General features: G+C 41.3%; 1 protein-coding gene across 2 annotated transcripts in view; it reads right to left on the reverse strand.

Moving 5' to 3' along the window:
* Rb1 (RB transcriptional corepressor 1) overlaps window positions 1–18,334 on the reverse strand; it is a 136,983-nt gene extending 118,649 nt beyond the window's left edge. The window contains exons 1-2 of one of the 2 annotated variants that reach the window (XM_051160824.1): window positions 18,171–18,334; window positions 14,611–14,737 (exon numbers count right to left, since the gene is read on the reverse strand). In XM_051160824.1, the coding sequence (XP_051016781.1) occupies window positions 14,611–14,737; window positions 18,171–18,292 (249 nt within the window). In that variant the 5' untranslated portion in view covers window positions 18,293–18,334. The remainder of the gene's footprint in view (window positions 1–14,610; window positions 14,738–18,170) is intronic. The other variant, XM_051160823.1, reaches the window with a different exon arrangement.
* Between the last annotated feature and the right edge of the window lie 1,631 nt (window positions 18,335–19,965).

Here is a 19,965-nt window from a genome sequence, read left to right on the forward strand (position 1 = left end):
AATAAAAAAGTGAAAAAAAAGAGTTGCCATTGTCATTGTGTCTCTTCACAACAATAGGAGTGACTAAGACAGAAAGGGACAATAGAGAATAGAGAGATCAGAAAAAAAGATACATAACTACAGCCTAGTAGAATAGTCTTTGATAAAGGAGCAAAGCACAGTACAATGGAAAAAGATATCTTCCCAACAGTGCTAGCAACTATACATCTACACATAAAAAGAAAAAAAAGATTATAGATGTAACCTTTTGATACCACACAAAATAATTTAAAATGTGTCAGAAAAGTGAGAAGTAAAATATAAAGCAACAGCACTAGAAATATGCACAGTAGTAGAGTGTTTTCCCAGTGTGCATAATCTCCAGTAAAACACAGACAGAGAGGAAAGGAGTGAGGGAGGGAACATTTGCCTAATGTAGCAGAAAATATATTTGTCCTTTGGTTCAGCACTAAAATTGCAAACTCTGGTTCTGTAAAGTCACTGACAAGAGAATAAGAACATAAGACACAAACTGGGACTAAATATATGTAAAAGACACAGCTAATAAAGAACTGTAATCAAAAAATGCAAAGACTATTAAGAAAATAACTACTAAAATAGGAAAATCTCTGACCAGGTATCCTATCAAAGAAGCTACATAATGATAAATAAAACACTTCACAGTAAATATTATTAGAATGTTCAAACAAGATGCCACTTCACAGTTAGAATAGAAAAAAGAAAATGTAAAAACACTGACACAAAATATTGGCAACGATGTCCAGTAATTGACCAAAAGGCTTGGGAACGTAAGATGATTAAGCCATTTCAAAATCAGTTTGTCAGTGTCTTACAAAGCTAAACATAACATACTCTTACCATACGATACAGCAACTCTACTCTTTGGTATTTGCCTTAGTTAGGGAATCTGTAGTTATGATAAAACATCATGACCTTAAACAACTTGGAGAGAAAAGGGTTTGTTTTATCTTACAATTCTCAGGTCACACTCCATTGCTGAGGGACGTGAGGGCAGGACTTCACACACGGTAGGAAACTGGAGGTAGAACTGACAGAGACTTGGAGGAGTTCTGCTTACTGTCTTCTCTTCATCAGCCTGCTTCATTACAGCACTCTGGAGCACCAGCCAAGGGATGGCACTATCCACAGTGTGCTGGGCCCTCCCGCATCAATTATCAAGCAAGAAAATGCACCACAGACTTGCCATAGACCAAACTGGTGGCAACATTTTCTCAAGATTCTATCTTCCAAAATAACTCTAGCTTGGGCCAACTTGACATAAAAAACAACAGTTTTACAGTTCTCTCTCTCTCTCTCTCTCTCTCTCTCTCTCTCTCTCTCTCTCTCTCTCTCTCTCTCTCTCTCTGCACAAGGTTGGCATGCTAGTACATGCTTATAACCCCAACAAACTGGGGCAGGAGAGTCAGGATTTTAGGTCATCCTAAGCTGCATAGTGGGTGTGAAGCCAGCCTAGGCAACCTACCAAGATCCTGTCTTGAGACAAAATGCCTTGGAGCTGGGGAGATGGCTCAGTGAGTGAAGTAGCTTGCCATGCAAACATGAGAATCTGAGTTTGATGCCCAGAACCCACATTAAAACGCCAGGCATGATGGTGCACACTTGGAATCCCAATGCTAGAGAGGTGTAAGTATGGATTATTGACCTTCCTGGCCAGCCAGCCTTATCCTAAGAGGTAAATTCTGGGCCAGTTAAAGACTTGTCTCAAAAGAGAAGGTGAACAGAGCCCAAAGAATGCAACCCAACGTTGACCTTTGGCCTCTATGTGAACACATGTGGGTACACACATCTATGCACATTCACACGTACACAAACACATACACACAAAACCCTGTACATGTATGTTTACAGCAGCTTTATTCATAATTATAAACATGTGGAAGAAACCAAAATATCCTTCAGAAGTAGAATGAATAAATAAGTTGTGGTACAAACAGATGAAAGATATTATTCAACACTAAAAAGAAATGAGCCACCAAATCATAAAAAGATGTGGAAGAAACTTAAATGCATATTATTACATGAGAGAAGTCCACCTGAAAGGTTGCATACTGCTTAGCTACTGTATTACATTCTAAAAAATGAAAGCCATGTAAAAATTAAAAAAGGACAGTGTTTACTAGAGGTTGAAATGAAAGCAGAATAAATAACCATAAAGTATTTGTAGAGCAATGAAAGTATTTTATAAAAAAATAAGAACGTATTCTATAAATACAATGACAGACACATACCATTAAATCAATCGACCATTTAACATCAAGAATAAACCTTGATGTAAACCATGGACTTAGAAGTAATAAAGATGAGCTAATGAAAACTCGTCAACTAACAAATATACTACTCTGATGAGAATTTTAACAAGGATAAGGTACAAAAAATAGGGATCAAAGCTGTTTGGACTGAAACAACTAAAAAATTAGGGAATAATTAAATAATTCAAGACACTAGAGATTAGACAAAGAAGGACACTGACCTCTAAAAGCCAAGTATCTTTTTTTTTTTTTTATGAGCAAGTTCTATGTTTATTTTATAGGTGCTTATTTCTCTTTCTAACTGCTGCACAATGACCAAGAATTGTTCTTTTGAACAGAACTAATATAAACTATATGAACAGATTAAATGAGATAATCCTTTGGAGAACCCTCAGTGTGGTGCTTGCTACATCAATATTATCCTCATCCTTTATTCATCTTTGTACCTATCACAGTGTGAACCACCCACACTTCTAATAAAGAGCCAATACAACCAGGTTCTACTTGCTGGATTAACAATTCAACAAAAGATGATTTTAATATTATTTTTCTCCAGCAATAAATATGCAACTTTACATTACATGCACGTGGGACAGCATGGGTAAAATCTGTCTCATTAAACTGAGTCTGAGACTTCTGTCAGCCAGGGCAAGCAGAAAGTCTCACACTTCCTAAGGCTATAAGAGGCAGAGGATGCTCTAGTTTGTGCTATAAAGACATCACAAATTTTTGGCCAGTTTATGTGATAGGCATTACTATTTCCCCACAAACAGGAACCTCAATAGCATAAAAGCCAGGTGTCTTAAACATGAGCCCTACAAATGCTCAAATTAACTTGCTAAGAAACAACTCCAGGCAGCAGGATAGCGGTAAGAAACATGAAAGCAACCATCTTCAAAACCCAGCTAAACAGAGATGGGAGTACAGGAGAGTTGCTGTAGCTTGACTATTGTTTATCCTGTCTGAAACTCTTAAAATCTGATGGCCACTGTGGCAGTATTGGGGTGGGGTGTAAAGAGGTGGCTACTGCAGTAAACGGAGACATGGCAGTACCATGGCAATCTGTGCTATGATGGGCCTACATGAATGAGGACAAAACAAGTTGTTAGAAAGGGAGGCCAGCCTTCAGGGGTTCTCTTCCGCCTGCTCTTGCTTCCCCTTTTTCATCATGCTAAGACACAGAGCATTTCAGGCTTCCTCTCTCTAGAACCATGAGCCAAAATCAATTTCTACAGACATACCTATAGAGATTTTTATAACTGTGGTAACCCTCTCTAGAGCAAAACTAAAGGCACCATAGTCCCCACTAAATGTGCTTGCTTCATAATTCATGTTGATTGGTTGGTTTGGTTTTCTTGTTGGCAACAGGGTTGCACTATGAAGTCTGTGATGGTTTGAATAAGAATGGGACTCAGAGGCTCACGTACTTGAATACTTTGTTCCCAGTTGGAACTGCCTGGGAAGGATCAGGAGGTGTAGCCCTGTAGGGAGAAAGTGTGTCACTGGGGGCAGGTTTTGAGGTTCAAAATGACTCTTACCATTCCCAGAGTGTCTGTCTTTGTTCTATGCTTGTCTTAAGATGTAAACTCTCAGTACTTGCTCCAGTGCCATGTCTATCTGCCTGCTACCATGTTCCCCATCATGTTCCCCATCGTGATGGTCATGGATGTGAACACTCTAAAACTGTAAACCTCCAATTAACTTTCTTCTATAAGTTGCCTTGGTCATAGTGTCTTATCACTAAGGAAAAGCCGAAGCTGGCCTTGGGCTTGTGACTCTCCTGCCTCAGCCTGAGTGCTGGGATTACTAATGTATGTCTCTATATCCAGTATCATTTTTTAGTTACATTTTAATAATTCTCATAATATTTGTTACATTGTCATTATTATTACACCACAATGGAGCGCCACAATCTGATCTTTAATATACTACAATAATTGGGGGAGCCATGAATCATACCCATATAAAACAATGAACATAATAAATATGTTATAATTTGAAAGATGTTCCCTCATCTCTCAATCTCCTTACAAGTCCCTATTCTATGAGACATGAAATTTAAACTAGGCTAATCAATAACTGTATAGTGGCTTTGTTCAACTGAAAAAAAAAGGCATATATCTCTTATTTTAACCCCATATTAAATCGTTAAGCTTAAGAAGGATAATCTTAGGTGTCAACCTGACTACATCCTGAGTCTACTAAAACACAAGCAGGCTGTGTGCAGTGGCACACACCTTTAATCCCAGCACTTGGGAGGCAGAGGCAGCTGCCTCTGTGAGTTCCAGGAGAGCATGGTCTACAGAGTGAGTTCCAGGACAGCCAAGGCTACACAGAGAAACCCTGTCTTGGAAAAACAAAAATAAAACAAAATAAAAACAAACAGGTCCACTTCTGAGGGATTTTCTTGACTGAATCATTTGAGGTGGGATGACCCATCCTAAACCTGGGCCACACTTTTTAGGACCACATCAAAGGACAGGAAGTGGGAGCTCTTGGTTCTTGCCCACCTGCCCTCGTTCTCCCTGGCAAGTTCATCTATCCTGTTGCTGAGGCATTTCTTTGATGGTATTAGAGTCTACTTGCAGATCCCAGAGTCAGCTGAAGAACAACCGAGACGTCCGGCCTCATGGACTAAACAGCTACCAGAGTCTTAGCCTTTGCTTTGGGAGATACCATTGTTGGACTAACCATTAAACAAATGGAGCAAGGCCTGGATGACAGCACATGTGCCTACAACATGGCTTATTGAATGTTTGAAGCCTGCTGTTGAAATCTGATGACCTACAGCTGAGAATAGAAAATCTTTTTAAAATATTTCTGCTTATTGAAAATGTACTTGGCCACCTACGGGCTCTGATAGATATGTGTCAGGTAACATTGTTTTCAGGCCCACTGAATTCAAAATCCATTAGCAGCATAAATCAAGGACTAATTCTGACTTCCAAGTTAAAATTTAAAAAACATATTGTGTGCGTCTATAGCTGCCATAGATATTGAACTTTTAAAGACATTAATCTAATCCCAAACTGAAGATGCCTTATCTCTTTTTAAATATGTGTGTGGTGCCTGCATGAGTGTTCATATGTGTGTGCACATGTGCTTGTCCACATATGTATTTATAAAGGTCACTTTCCATCTTTTTTGGGGGGGACAGGTTCTCTAAATGAGCCTGGAGCTGGCCATTTAGGTTTGGCTGGCTGCCTTTCGAATCCCCAGGATTCAGCTGTTTCTGTCTCCCAGCTCTGGGATTACAGAAAAGTACCACAGTTGAGTCAGGAGTTCAAGTAGGTGCAAAGGAGACGAACTGAGTTCTCATACTTGCATAGCAAACAATTTACCCACTGAGCTACTAAGATGGTTTGTCTTTTAAGTACTAATCAAATGCAAAATAAATAAGAACGTTTTATCAAATTTGTTTTTGTCTCATACATATATGAAGTGCATTTTGACTACCCACCCGCACCTTCTCATTTCCCTCTCACCTCCAGCACATTCTCCCTCCTGACCAGTCCCCTTTCTGTTTTGTTTTGTGACCCAGTGTGTAGCAAGGGATGTCAGTGCAACATGAGTTTACTACCATTCACTGGATCATGGTGAAGACAGTGTCTGCCCCTCCCCCAGAATCCATCAGTAACTCGTATTTCAGCAAGGAGGGGTAAGGCCAAATGGGCCTCTCATCTGTGATTGACTGTTGACAAGCGCACTGCTGACAGCTGCTGCCACTGTAAGATCATGATTGCATTGGCTGTCTCATGCCCACAAGATAGCCTTTCACAATAAGACAAAAAGAAAAAGAACAACAACAAACATGTGTAGAGCTTGACTCAGTAAATTAACTTGAATGTACTTAATATATGTTACTCCATTTAATATTCACAATGATTCCAAGATCTGGAAATTACTGATAGCCCATTTTACATATGAGAAAATCAAGGATCGGTGACTGTAGGCAGTTTGATCAAGAGTGTGCAGTTACTACATGGTATATTTCAAACTTGAAACAATTCATTACAACTAGAAAACTTAACCCATCCTCTCTCAATAAACACTGTCCACTCTCAAATGCCAAAAAGGGTTTCCCTAAATTACTACATTCCTCTTCTTTCAGAGAACAGACAACTGGGAACACAACAGCTGCTTTTCAAACAGGTTCGTTCTGTCTTTGCATTTGCTCCTCAGAGCACATTCCATTATTCTCAGGCCAACCCTCAAACATTAAACACTTACAACGTTGTAAAGAAAGGGTCTGTTGAATTACAGCAGGACAAAAGAATAGTCTTCCACACCCTCCACAAATGCATCAAGTCCTAAAAGTAACAGAAAGTCCTCTGTTGTCTTCCTCCCCCACACAGTCAGGGATGAATTCAGATATTCTAGTTCCTATCACAACCCACACTAGGAAGTAATATTTTAAATTATGCTAGTTCTAAGAAAAGGTAGGAACAAAATCAGGAAGAAAAATGGGTAAGGCAAGAAAGCAGTCACATTTATTTGTACACGTTTAACTCTATAGCCCAAAATGGTTTCTACTATTCTATTATTTCCAGTGATTCTCAATACGCTGCTGATGGGATTGAGCTGGCCCAGCCAGCCTTACGATACGGCATACCCAGCTACACCACTCCTAGTACACACCCAGAGACACAAAGTCAGTATACTACAGATACACTTGCACAACGTGTTTACTCACTCACACTGGCCACAGGATGTTACCAGCCTATGTGTCTGTCCACAGACAAACGGATAAAGAAATGGTATACACACACAAGAGAGTTTTAGTTAACAAAATCATGTTGTTTGATGGAAACTGAATTAGCTGATTAAGAAAATTAAGCTAGATTCAGAAACATAAACATCTTATATTTTCCCTCATTTGTGGGTTTTTTAAAAACACATAGAAAACTACTTCCTTATATATGCTTTATGTGAAGTCAGAAAGCAAAACAGGGGAATAAAGGAGACTAGTTCAAGAGAGGAACAAGGAGAAGGGAGAAGGAGAGAATGTGGAGTGTTGAATGGTCTCAAAGTATATGATATGCTTGGAATTATTTTTAAAGCCCATTACCATATAAAATGACTATATGGCAATTATAAAACAAAGGCGGGCCAGCAAGGTGCCTAAATATCAAAGCACTTGTCAGCCATGGATTTACATTCAGAATTTTAGACACATCAAGATAGGAAAGCAGTTCTCTTCAAGGCTGCCAAATACAAATAGCCAAAACACTATGAATTTAACATGTATATAACTCTGATTGTTAAATGGTTCTTCTTGCTGTAGGTAGTTTATTGCATACATGTGTAATAATATAAATGTGTACGTAAAAAAGAAAAATAATAAAAAAATAAACAATAATAAAAATTTTTTTCAAGTACTTGTCAGCAAGCATGACATCCTGAATTCAATCCCCAGGACAGACCCGTGTGGAACAAGGGGAAAAAAAGACTTGTTGTAAATTGTCCTCAAACATTCCAAATGTATGCCACAGCACACGCACAGCCACCCACACCCACACCCATGTTACCACGTAAACAAACCAGCTTTTTATTTTTATTTTATTACAAGGAATAATAGCTTGTCTTACAACCCAAGTACTTGGGTTATATATAAGAAAAGGCATTTTCTAGTCTAGTTTTTTAACTTAGGTTTTTAAAAAGATTATCAGTGTGTGTGTGTGCACGCTCATGTGTGTATGCACACCATATGGTAAGGGTTGTGCACATGTCTGAAGGTCAGGATGTATGAAGGCACATGTATGAAGGTCAGTAAACAACAATATGAAGTAAGGTTTTTCCTCCCATGTTTCTATGGGTCTCCAGGGACTAAACTCAGGTCATCAGGCTTGGGCAGCAAACACTTTTACCAACTGACCCATCTCACTGACCTTTTGTTTTCATGAATTGTTTTCAATACATGTGTATGTGTGTGCACATGTATGGTGTGCACACATGTGTGCAAGTAACCACATGCAAAGGCCAGAAATAAAAATCAGGTGTCCTGCTCTTCATTCTTTACCTTATTGCCTGGAGACAGGATCTCTCATTAAACCTGGAGCTGCATTGGCAGCCAGCAAATCCCAGTAATCCTACTATCTAACACACACACACACACACACACACACACACACACACACACACACACACACTGAGGTTACAGGTGCAAATGGCCACACCTAGATTTCTTTAAGTTCTATATTGGGAATTCAAATTCAGATCCTCATGTCTGTGCAGCAAGCAATGTGACCCACTGAACTGTCTCCCTAGCCCCCTCCCTTTTAAGTAAAACTTGTTGACTAATGATTGGTGTATATTAACAAATTATACTGTTGAGGTTCATGTTATTAACATTGGACTTCAAATTTTCTAAATAATTCCTATCAATTAAGTTGTTTTCAGTAGTTTGCAGTCAATTTTATAGAATGATTCATCCAGATTTCTTAAGAAAGGTGGGGTCTTTTCCTGGAGTGTCCAGGGCCATTACTATTTATATCAATTATATTTTAAAAGATTTGTTGTTGTTTTACATCATTATTATAGTTTATGTGTGTGTGTACTTAGCTTCCATGCATATCTGCATACCACATGCATCTATGGTATCCACAGAGGCCAGAGGAGGACATCAGACCCGCTGGAACTTGAATTACAGGAGGTTGTGAGCCACCACATGGGTGCTAAGAATTGAACCCAGCTCCTCTGGAACAGAAGCCAGTGTTCTTAACTACTGAGCCATCTCTCCAGACCTTTTAATTATGGGCATGCATGTGTTTCTATTAAGGGATATATACAGGAGTGCAGATGACCATGAACTTTTTAATTCTCTGGGTCTGCTGTAACAGGTGATTGGAAGCCACTTGACCTAGGTGCAGATTCTCTGTAAGAGCAGTACTCACTCTTAACTGCCGAACCAACTCCAGTCCATATGTATATACTCAGTATACACGTATATACACACATATATAAACATATATACACACATAAACTGAGACAGGGTTTTCATTGGCTGGCCTGGAGTTTGCTGTGTAGACATGGCTGGTCTCAAACTCACAGAAATCAGCCTGCCTCTACCTCCAGATACTGGGACTAAGACATGTGCCACCATGCCTGCCTCTATTTGTTTCAGTGTTTAAAAAAAAAAAAAAAGAATAACTTGAAGCCAAATGTGGTGACACACACCTGTAATGCCAGTACTCGGGTGGCAGAGACAGGTGGATCAATGTGAGTCCAGAACAGTCAAGGCTACACAGAGAAACCCTGTCTCGATAAAACCAAAAAAAGAATAAAGAAAAAAGGATAACTGAAACTTCTTTAAAAATTTAAATTCCAAGCTAAAGATACTTTCACTTTAATAATCAAATACAAAGAAAAGTATTTGAGTACTTTTAAAAGTTTGTAGATTTTTGGCTCAGTAAATTAACTTGTGAGACTTTATTCAAAGAAAAATTATCAGAGAGTCGTTATTTTAATTATTTAGCAATTATCAAAAATTTGCTCTATGCAGAACTTATCTCTATGATGAATGTATATATTTTTATAGTATTAATAATTTTTTAAATCCAGTAGTTATTCCACTAGAAACTTTATTACCAAATAAAGTTTACATATTTACATAATTTAATAACCTAAGAAAATGTTCATGATAGAGCATGTATGAGGCCCTGAGCCTGAGCCCACCCCTGGATAAACTGAGCTTAAGAACATTCCCTGTAATTCACTCTGGAGACAGCTCAGAAATTCAAGGTCACCCTTGGCTACCACATAGTGAGTTCAAAGTCAGCCTGAGCTTTATGAAGCCCTATCTGAGAAAAAAGAAAAAGAGAGAAAATAATAAATCTTACAAACTTCTAGACAAGCTAATCCAAAGAAAAAGAGAGACGGCCCCAGTTAAAAATAAAGATGTAAAGGCGATTACAAGAGGCTCTGGTGAAAACCAGAAAGGACACAGCTTCAACAGCTTATATTCTTCCCCCAAACGCCTGGGACATCTAAAAGACATAAATTCCTAGAGCTATATAAGCTACCAAAACTAAATTTAAAAAATATAGTTAAGAAAAATAGATTCTAGACAGCAATGAGATTAAAGCAGTATAAAAAGTCTCTCCACAAGAAGCCAGGAGCAGATGCATTTACTGCCAGTCTCTACCAAACTTAAAACAAACAAACAAAAAATCCAAACACAACAACAACAACAAAAAAAAACACCATGCAAACTGTTCCTCACAACAAAAGGAAACAACTAAACTCAATCTACTAAACCAATATTATTCTAATATCAAGTCCAGATTAGGATTAGGACAACAAAAAAGAAAACCATACACCAATTTCCCTGGAAAAATTCTCAATAAAATTCTTACAAATCAAATCCAAGGACACAAAGAAAATCATTCACCATGACCAAGCTGGTTTCATCCTACGGAAGAAACCCACTAAGAAAAAATAGAAAAAATATAACCCACAATACACTTAAAAACAAAAATCATGAGTATCTTAATACAAGCAAAAAAGGTTTTGACAAAGTTTAACATCTTTTCCTGACAAAGTTTTGCAGAGAGGGTAAAGGGATAACACAGTCAATCTGCTTTATATGCATGAAAACCTGAGTCAGATCACACACACACACACACACACACACACACACACACACACACGTATGTGGCATGTATTTTTAATCCCAGTACTGGAGAGGCAGAGACAGGCAGATCCGTGGCGCTCATTGGCCATGCAGCCTAGCCTACTTACAGAGTGAGCTCCAGGCCTATGAGAAACCATGTCTCAAACAAAATCAGTAAAGAAAGAAAAAAAGGAAGGCAGTAGAGGCACCTGAAGAGGGACACACTGGCTTTCACATGCATATGTACCTGTATACACATGTGCACCTGTGCACCCATGAACATATACACACAGAGAAAGCCCTATAAAAACTAGGAATGTTAAGAAACATATCTCAACACATAAAAAGCTACATACAACAAACCTATGGCAAACTGTTCTAAATGGGCAATAGCTAAAGCATTTCCTCTAAAATTAGGGATGAGGTAAAGGTACCCACTCTTATTGCTCCTATTCAATATAGCGTTTGAAGTCCAAGCTAGGGCAATAAAACAAGTGAGAGAAAGAGGGGGGATACAAATAGAAGGGAAAGAAATCAAAGTATCCCTATTTGCCAAAGATATGATCCTACAAAGACTCCTGTAGAAAATTCTTAGATGTGGTAAATACTTTCAACACAGTAGCAGAATATAAAGTCAACGCAAAAATAAGTGCCTTTCTACATACAAATAGCTAACTTACCAAGAAAATAAACGAATAAATAAAAAAATCCCATTCCTAACAGGTTTAAGAACATGGTGGGGCATGCCTTTAATCCCACTGCTTAGGGGGTAGAGGCAGGTGGATCTCTGTGATTCAAGGCCACCTGATCTTCATAGTGAGTTTCAGGTTATTTAGAATTACATAGCAAGACATTGTTTCAAACAAACAAAAAATAATAGCTTCAAAAAATAAATGCCTAGGAATCAACTTAGCCAAGTGGTTAGACTTCTACAATGAAAACTTTAAAACACCTAAGGAGGATGAAGATTAGAAAAACAAACCAACCACCACCACCACTAAGTCTTGTACTCTTGGATTAGAAGAGTTAAAACTATGAAAAAACTATATTAGCAAAAATACCCACAGAACCAATACAATGTCAGCCCTACTTTTAGTGACATTCTTTACAAAACTAGGATGATATTAGTTTGATTTGCCAGTTTGATACCGTGTAGCATCACTGAGAAGGGAGTCTTCAGGAGTTATATAGATTAGATTGGTCTGTGGACGTAGCTGTGAAAAACTGTCCTGACTGCCTTCATTGCTGAGGAAAGACTCTCCCAGTCTTTTAATTGAACTAGGAAGACACAGCCTGCAAGCAGGCAGCACCATTCTAGGGTTTTGGTCTCTGAACTATATATGTAAGAGTAGTTTAAGTTTTATGAGTTCTGGCATGCATTTACTCCTCTCTGTTTCTTTATTGAGGATGTGGTGTGACCAGTTGTTTTAAGTTTCTGCCTCCTTGACTTCCCTGCTACAATGGACTATAACCTAGAATTGTGACTTAAAATAAACCTTTCTCTCCTAAGTTGTTTTCTGTCAGAGCATTTTATCACAGCAATATAAATGAAACTAGGATGTGGAATGACAAAAGATCTTGAATAACCAAAGCAATCCTAAGCAGGTTCTCAGAATAGCTGATCTCAAACTATACTATAAAACTATAGTAACAAAAACTGTATGATACTGGTGTGTGTGTGTGTGTGTGTGTGTGTGTGTGTGTGTATAAATAACCAACATAGAGAACTCTGAATTAAACCTATACAGTTTAAGCCACCTAAGTTTTGACACTGGGGGAAAAAAGCCTCTTCAAATGATGCTGAGATAACAAGACATCTGCCTGCAGAAGAATGTGTAACTCTGTATTTTTTGTCCAATCCCAGGCACTGAGGTAGTTTAATGGGTCCAGGCATTTATTGAGCCTGATAACCTGCATTTGATTCCAGAACCCTAAGGCAGAAGAACTGGCTCCTGAAAGATGTCACGCACGCACTGTGCCAATCGAGCATGCCTGTACATACACATGCACACACACACTAAATAAATTGTAATGAAAAACCAATACAGGGCTGGGTATGGTAGGGCACACTTTTAATCCCAGCACTTTGGGAGGCAGAGGCAAGCAGCTCTGTGAGTTGGCAGACAGCCTGGTCTACATAGTGAGTTTCAGGACAGCCAGAGCTACACAGTGAAACCCTGTTCCAAAAAAGGGAGGAAATGATACAAAATGAATCAGACTTAAATATGCAATCTAAAGTCTTGAAACTACTAAAGAAGTACACAGACAAACTCTCAAAGACCCAGGTATAGGCAAGTTTACCCTAAGAGGATCCCAACAGCATGGAAGAGTTGACTATGGGATTACATGAAACTAAAAACTTCTGCACAAACACAGGAAACCATAGAGAAGACAAAAGCATACAGATCAGGAAAAAATATTTACCAAATACACATCGGATGGGATTAATTTATAAAACTGATCATCTCAAAAATTAAATATGATTAAAACAAATCATTCACTCAATACACAGGCCAATGAACTAACTGAGTACACAGTTCTCAAAAGATATACATAAGAGCACTAAATATCTGAAAGACACATTCAACATTTTCAGCTATCAGGGAAATGCAACTTTAAACTGCTCTGAGATTCCATCTTTGCCAAGTCAACATGATTAACATCAAAACAGCAAATGCTAACAAAGATGTGGGGAAAGAAGACTCTTAGATACTGCCAGTAGTAAGGCAGAGTGGGCAACCACTATGCAAGTCAGTGTGAGGTTTCCTAAAACTACCAGTACACTACTGAATGCGTGTTCAAAAGCCTCGAAGTCAAAACACCAAAGAGACACTTACACATCCACGTTTCCTGCCATACTACTCAAAATAGCTAAGAAATAAAACAAGTGTAGATGTCCATCAATCCATGCACAGATAAAAGAAAATGTAGACCATAATACAACAAAAATTTATCCAATCACAAGGAAAAGTGAATCATAGTATTTGTACAAAATTGAATGCAAATGGAGATCATATTAATCAAAATAAGTGAGACTCAACAAGTATGTTCCCTCTTATGAAGATTCTAAATTTAAAGTTGTGTGTGCGTATGTGTGCTCACATATATGTGCATTGTGTGTGGTCATGAAAGTTGGAAGGGGGAGATGAGAAGAGAGGAAGACACCTTTAAAGTGTAGGGGGAAAGAATAATAGAATACATGTGACATGAAAGCAGGAGAAGCCATCTGGAAGTGACAGGGGACTAGCAAATGGATGGCAGAGGGATGGCAAAGAAGAGTGAGGGAGGAGATGAATAGAGAAAACAATGGTGCATAAATAAAACTGTCACAATGAAACCCATTAGTTATTCATATGCCAAATGAAAATGAAAATAAAAATAGAGCTGGTGAGACAACTCAGTGGTTGAGGGTACTTGTCCTGCCAGCTTGACCACCTGAGTTCAATCCCCAGACTCACATAAAAGTAGAAGGAGCATGCACACACGCACGCGCGCGCGCGCGCGCACACACACACACACACACACACACACACACACACACACACAAACCACCACCATCATCATTGCCATCAGAAATGTTTTAATTTAAAATAAAAATTAAACACTGAGGAAACCATTAAAATAAAAAGCATTTTTGTACCATCAGGGTGAAATTATTACTAACTTTTACTTTATATTTTTCTACTCTTTAGATTTTCAAAAACAATTAAACTTTACAAACGTCCTTACCAGGATTCCATCCACAGATGAAATTTTCTCCCAAGTTAACCAAGCTCTTTCTCTGACATGATCGGGTATCTTTAACTTCTGGCATAATGCAGTAAATTCGGGTTCTTCAATTTCTTCAAACTCAAGCCTACCAATTGAAAAAAAGTACAAAACAGATACACACATCAAACCAACTAAGCAAACGCTTGTTTCTATAGTTTGCATATATCAGTACTGTTTTGAAAGAGAGCATCTCTAAGTGTTTTAAGGTCTTATTTTATCTTTGAGAAACATTACACACCATTTAAACATATGCTTATCTTTTCGTGGTCTTTCTAAAATAAGAATACCACAAAGTGAAAACCAGCTGCTAGCATGGTGAACCAAATATACTCCAGAGCATTAAAACAGCTTTGTGAAAGAAACTAAGTGCATGAGCTAACGCACTCTGGGAAGATGGGACAATTGTCACAGCAAAAAGAAAACAACCACATCACAGTCAATTCAGTTCCAGTGACCGTGGCAAGCTGTAGGAAGTACTCATTGTGTCCTATGCTCTCTCTACCTTCTTGCATTTCTTAGATGATGATTAACTTGATAGAAATTATTGCATCATGTATTTCAGTTCTATCTCATTGGCCTTTCTTGACCACAAGCTTTTAATAAAGAGTTAATTGTTTTCCATGTGTATTTGACATATAATACATCACTCACTATGAAGAGCAACTTAACTGTTGAGAATTTACTATGATTCTACACAAAATACCTTCTGCATGGTTTTACTGGATTTCCACGTCAGTCACACTTGATATGTATTCCCATTCATGTGTTACACGTCTACCACATCAGAGACATTAAAGCAGTCACGAAAAGCATAGCAAGTGAGAAGTAACCAGGATGTGAGCCCTGTAGTCTAACGCCATCAACCATGCCCCTGACCACTTTTCTAGCTGGACAACTCCTTCTTCAAAGCATAATTAACTTCTGCATATCAATAATGAAAGCGCCTTGCAGCCCTGTAGTCTCAGCTTCCATTCCATATAGTACTTAGGCCAGAGACCACGTAAAAGAAATAACATCTCAACAGCAAAAGTAGACTGTGATTCGAAGTGCAGATGAACTGGGCTGAATCCATCCCTAAGCTATGTTTCTAAGCTTCAGACTGAGGCAGTCCTCTTATCCTTGCTAAGAACAGTCATACATACACTACATGACATTTCAGTCAACAAGGCAGTTTTTAACAGTCGTCCTGTAATAGTATAATGTAGTGGAAACATCACTGAGAGGACAGCTTAAGCAGCATGACATTGTAGCACAGTGCGTTTGCTGCTTATGCATTTAGGGGGATGCTGCTGTAAACAAGCCTACTACACTGCCACTTGTAGGAAATGAGCCCATACACAATCGCATGCAGGGCACAATACCTGACATGATTATGCTACTGGCTTGCAAGCTTATTAAACTATAGCTTTATCATTATTTTACAGCCTATTTCTCTTATTAAAAAATAAGTTTCCTGCATAGTTACACAGGCAGCAACCTTGTATTTGCAGTGCTTGCCACCTCTCTTGATTGGAGCAAGGAGACACAATGACTGATCTATATGCCATTGTTGTTTGCTTCACTGCGTTTGGCAATGATTTCACAAAATTCATTTAGTGGCACAGTTCAGAGGATGTAGCAAATCCCTATGGTGAAACATGTGACCGTAGGTAATTCAGAGAGCAACTATAAGAGCTTAGGAGAACCTCTGAGGCAATGAGTAACCAAAACAAGGCTCTATCTTGCATAGGTTTAACTTGCAGGAGAATTTTTGAGAGTTCCCCAAAGTATATAAAAGGGAGAGAAGCTGGGTCCTTCTTTCCCCCAGGCAATGGCCAGAGCTTCGATGTGCATGTTTACTCTACAATAATCAAGAAGACTTGCAAAGCTGTGCAGATGCAGACTCTTTTAGAATACAAGTTACTGCTCTCTCTCTCTAAAGGGAAACTTCCACACACTGGACACATCAGCGCTTAATTAGAAACGAAAGCAAACTTTTCCCCTGGAACAGTCTCCAAACGTAGTTTTTATTCTGTATTTATTTTCTAGTGAATATGATTTTTATTCGATTCATGAGGAAAAAAAAACCCCATTTAATACAAACTTAGGCCATTTCCAAAATTATTTCAGCCTCCTGGAGTTTGATGTGAAGTCCATTAAGAGTCTGGGGCACACAAGAAAGCACGATGCTCAGTGAGGAGACCGGAGCTTGGCAGCCCTGTAGGGTGCTGTATGCCTACCACCCCAGGGCTTGGGAGGATGAGGCAGGGGAACAGAGAGCTCAAGGCAAGCCTGGGTTACTGAACCAGAGTACTAAAGAAAAGTCGCGGACATAATGCTGGGCTAGAAATGGGAGAGAAGATAGTGAGGCACAAAAACCAATCCCCATTCTGCAATGGATCTATAGCCCCAAAATGAAACTGGTGCCGGCAATAACAACAATCATATTGTTCCAATTTCTGTTACTTAATCACACAGTAGCACAGTCAAGAAAAATAAAATGTTGAAATACAGTAAATATCGCTCTGTCGTTCCTATTGGATCCACATGGAGTTAAGTTTAGATTCCATTTAATAAATGGAGAGAAAAGTTCTTTGAGAGAACACAGTACCAAAAACAAGACCAAAGTGTGTGTGGGGTGGGGGTGGGGGCACCGAAACCAGGATCCTTGTAAGCTCAAAGGCAAAAGGCAAGAAATAATGAAGCAGGCTGCGGCCAATCAGCACGCAAGAAGAGTCCTACCCTGGAAAAACAAAGGTGTGGGGGGGGGGCAAAGTTTAGAAACTTTGAAGCCTTTTCATTTAAATGTCTCATGAAACTTTTGCCCATATACCACCAGTTCTTCTAGGAGTTATGCTCCACCAGTCTCCACAGATGGCTTTAAATCCCTGAGGCCTCAAAGCATTGTTCTAAAGAAACCCCCCACAAAGCCCGGGAGCTGAGGACACCGTGAGCAATTGACACCCACGACCCTGCGCTTCGCCTACAAGGCTTTTCTTGGCCTCTCCCAGGACCGAGCTGCCAAGGCAGCGCACGCCCAAAGAAAAAGGCTCCCAACTGTTGCATCGCACGACTGCAAAAGAGAAAGTCAACCGACCCCGGGGGTGCTCCGGATCTCCACGGAAGAAAAAGAAAGAGAGAAAGCAAACACCGGTCGGCTTTTTTTTTTTTTTTTTTTTTTGCATATTTATTTCAATTTTCCTGCGTCTGTCGGGGGCTCGCCAAGACCCGCCGGCTCCGCGCCTGGGCGTCGCTGGAGTAGAGCCTGCACCTGTCACTTCGCTCGGGAGCAGGAGCCCCACCCGCCGGACACCTGTCAAGCCGCAGCCCCGACCCCTCCGGGATGCCCTTCCCGTCGCCCGCGAGCCCGGGACCCTGTCACGGCGCCGCCGACACCCGGCGGAGTTAGGGGACCGAGGGGACCCCCGGGGACCCCTGGCGCCGCTCCTACCGCCAGCCCGGCCCCGCCGAGATGCGCCCCGGCATCCCCGCGCCCTCCCCTTCCCAGCTCTCCCGGCCGCGGCGGCCGCGGTCCTCACCTAGCAAGGGGCAGCTCTTCGGGGCCGCTGTCCTGCTCGGGGTCGTCCTCCCGAGGCGGCGGCGGCGGCGGCGGCTGAGGGGGCTCGGCGGCCGCGGTTCTGCGCGGGGCTTTGGGCGGCATGACGCGCTGCGCGGGCCGGCGCGAGCAGGCGAGGGAGGCGCGCGGGGAGGCGGGCGCGCGCGCACGCCGGGCACGCCCCGTCCTCACCCGACTCCCGTTACAAAAATAATGGGAACGTCCCCCTGAGGAAAACCCGGACGCGCCCGGCAACCGAGCGCCCCGGCCAATCGCGGGAAAACGTCACTTCCGCCCGCGGCGTCACGTCCGCGAGGTTCGCGGGCCGCGGGCGTCAAGGGGGGACCGGGGCGGCAGCGGGCGGCGGCGGCGGCGGTGGCTGGCGAGGGCGCGGGCGGGAAGCCGCGGGGAAGCCGCGCCTGCCGGGGCTTGTCTCCGCCCGAGTCGTCCCACCGTGGGCGGCGCCAGGCAAGGCGGGGCGGGCCGTTCCATGGAGCCGCGGCCTCTGGGCGAACGCTGGACGGGGCGCGCCCCTCGACAGGCCCGCGCGGCCGGCAAAACAAAAACAAACGTGCCGGGCCAGTCGGAGGTGGGCTCGGCCGCGGGGTGGGCGGTCCAGGGTGGGGCCATTCCCGGCCTTCTGGAGACGTCGGGGTTAAGGGAAGGGAAGATGAACAGAGTAACGTGTGTGGAGTCAAGTCTTTTTGATGTGGAAACAGGAGCGGGCTAGATCTTGGCCCGAAATTAGCTTTTGAAAACCAGTTTGCTCAGGTGGCCGTGACTCTGACACGAAAGCAAAATCGTTTGCAAAATCGTGTGAAATGAAAGAGAAAAAAAAAGTTTAAGGTATTAAAGCGCCTGATCCGGCCTCTTTCCATAATTCTCAAAAACTGCGAATGTCAGCATTCCACTTAGCATGTTGGAAAATGGGAGTTCGGGGAGTTCATTTGCTCGTGTCACATAGATGACTTGAACCCAAATATTATTTGACTATGTCGCAGATGCACGGACATCAGAAAAGAGCATACTAGACCTACAACCGCCAACAGCTGGCTCAGCAACCATAGCTCTTCTATTTGCTTTTCACGTATCAATCAACCTAATTTTCTCTGCTTATTGGTGGTCGTCACAGGATCCCTAACTGAAGTGCTGTGACTAAAAATACAGTTGTTGCTCTGCTGGAAACTATATTGGAGCAGCTGAGGGAGGACGGAGGAAGCTGGGAGTTAATTGAGCAGGTTGCAAGCCTGGGCTTATTCAACTGCCTTGATAGTGTGTGACAGCTCGGCGTACACCAGCCTCCTTCAGAAGCCTTCTATAGGCCAAATGTTTCTCAGGAGGTAAAGCCCGGCCCAGATGCAGCCACGGAGAATGAATGGAATTAAGATAGCAGTTGAGTTCACCTTGTCCCAGATTTAGGCAAGAGCTCAGGTGACATGCAGGCTAGGTCGGGGGGAGATGAAGGATAGACTGCCGGGAGCCTGATAAAATGATAGACAGAAATGACACTGCCCTGCCTCATAATTATCGTAGGAGAATGTGACACTTGCCAATTGATGCCACTGTGGTCATTTGTGGCAAGGTACTCTGAGGGTAAGTTAGAAAGGCAAAAGAACCTGGAGTCCTCGCCCATGTAACAGAGCTGGTGACCGATCATCTCTGCTGGTAACTGACATCAAATAAGCTGGTGGGCAGCTATTTGTGTCAGGAGTCATTGTGACTAATATTTCTCCCCATAAGCCCCTTTCAACATACAGGCCAAATTTGAGCCTGACCTG

This window comes from Acomys russatus, chromosome 18 (genome assembly GCF_903995435.1).
Source record: "Acomys russatus chromosome 18, mAcoRus1.1, whole genome shotgun sequence".
NCBI lineage: Eukaryota > Metazoa > Chordata > Mammalia > Rodentia > Muridae > Acomys > Acomys russatus.